A 2053-nucleotide genomic window follows, 5' to 3' on the forward strand; every position below is an offset into this window, starting at 1 on the left:
TAAGTGGGTAGGGGTTTTGTTTTTTAATTGTAAAACTGTTGCTGTCAAGAAGCCATTTTGTTTGTGTTTGTGTAAAGAAATATTTATTTAAAAATTGAAGAAAAATATACAAAAGGATATTACACTTTGGATCTTATAAATATATAAATGTAAAATTTGTAAAAATAAATAATCGCCAAGCGACTTCAGACGCATTCTGTAATTATTGTTGAGAAATGCCCTCCATTTCTAAGGCTCGGAAAATCTTAGAAATCGAGTAAATAAAGGCAGCGGTGCGTAAATCATTGCAGAGACCGAATTCATTGGCCACAATCTTAATGCCTGCCCCCGCAGTTTCCATAACTGTTTGTAGTCCTGCGTCTACAATATCCGCCTCCTTCGTACAGTCTCTTATGAGCTTTAACTTTTTGTTTGGCTTGAACTTATCCTAAATAAATAAATTAAAAAAATTCATATTAACAAATTAACTTATTTGCACGGTGGTCAAAGTTCACTTACCTCGCACTCATTCATGGAGTTAAAGATCTCGTTGATTATGGCTTTCTCGCGTTTAACATTCATTTTGCCATAAGATACATGATTGATATTCTTTAAGTACTCAAAGTAGGATACCGTTACACCGCCAGCATTGCAAAACAAATCCGGTATAATGAGTACATTCTTTTTACGTAATATTTCATCGGCAGCTGGCGTCGAAGGACCATTAGCGCCTTCTAAAATCATCTTGGCTTGTACACTGTTAGCATTTTCGACAGTGAGAACCTTTTGCGTAGAGCAAGGCATTAGTATATCGCATTTTTCACCCAACAAACTGCCCTCTTTTTCGGTGGCTTTGGTATAGCCCTTGATTGATTTATTATTTTTTGCATAATACTCCATTAAGTCCTAAGTATATGAAGAAAATTAAAAAAATATTATCATGGAGATATTTATTTTCAATACGCCACATACCTTTGGATCAATGCCATTCTCATTTACTAGAGACACGTCAAATTCTTGAACACCGATCAGTTTGGCACCGGCTTCCACTACAAAAACGGATGCATGGGAACCGACATTGCCAAACCCTTGTACGATCACGGTTTTATCTTTCCAACCAGTCTTCCAGCCTAATAAATCCATCCAATCTTTATCCATAATAAAACATTCAGCCGCCTTAAATAGACCACGTCCCGTGGCGGCGGTGCGACCATTTATACCGCCTATTTCTACTGGCTTACCAGTCGTGATGGCCAATGCATCTACATCGTTATAGCCTAGAAGAACAATTTATTTGTCTATCAAGACGTTTTCTAATATTTCATAAAAAAAAATTACCAAAAGTTTTAATATATTGATCCACCAACCAACTCATCTCGCGTTGGCTGGTATTCACATCTGGTGCCGGTACATCTATACCCGGACCTATCATATTGCGACGTAATAGCTCCATTGTATAGCGACGCGTAATTGTTTGCAATTCTTGTGCAGTATACTTCTTCGGGTCGATACGTATGCCACCCTTGGAACCACCAAACGGTACATTCACGCAAGCCGTCTTAAACGCCATCAGATAAGCCAAAGCGCGTATCTCATCGGCGTCGACGTCCATGGCAAAACGTATGCCTACAAAAGAGGAACGGATATTATCAGTCAGTTATATATATCATGCTAGACATCAGCAGTTGAAGCATTGAAAAGGAAGAACATTTTCTTGAAACACACAACTACATGCATATATTCTAGAAAATTCGTTGAGAAATTTTTTGAATATACCAGCTTTTCTAGAAAAATAATAGCCAATAATATAATTGAACCCACCGCCTTTGAGTGGTAATCTGTGTCTAGTGTGGTGTGCGCGATAGCCGGTGATTAGCTCGTAATTGCCATCACTTCTTATTATAGGGAAGGTAACTTCCAATAGATTTGTAGTGCAGCCCATCAATTTAAGCATGGCGGAAACACGTTGTTCACGCTGTTCCTTCTTCATGTAAGGATACTTTTCCAGCTCCTTTATCATCATCGGCTCCATTAGCTGAGCGGCCGAGTGATAATAATACTCAACCATGTGTGC

The 2053-nt window shown here is 38.4% G+C and overlaps 1 protein-coding gene across 1 annotated transcript; it reads right to left on the minus strand.

Moving 5' to 3' along the window:
• Nucleotides 1-202: 202 nt before the first annotated feature.
• Nucleotides 203-2047, minus strand: bb8 (big bubble 8). Its single transcript, XM_011315311.1, is given in 5 exon segments — nt 203-415; nt 469-885; nt 952-1256; nt 1318-1605; nt 1801-2047. Coding segments are annotated over 5 exon segments (1470 nt in total).
• Between the last annotated feature and the right edge of the window lie 6 nt (nt 2048-2053).

Source organism: Fopius arisanus, unplaced genomic scaffold (genome assembly GCF_000806365.1).
Source record: "Fopius arisanus strain USDA-PBARC FA_bdor unplaced genomic scaffold, ASM80636v1 scaffold00811, whole genome shotgun sequence".
Classification (NCBI taxonomy): Eukaryota; Metazoa; Arthropoda; class Insecta; order Hymenoptera; family Braconidae; genus Fopius; species Fopius arisanus.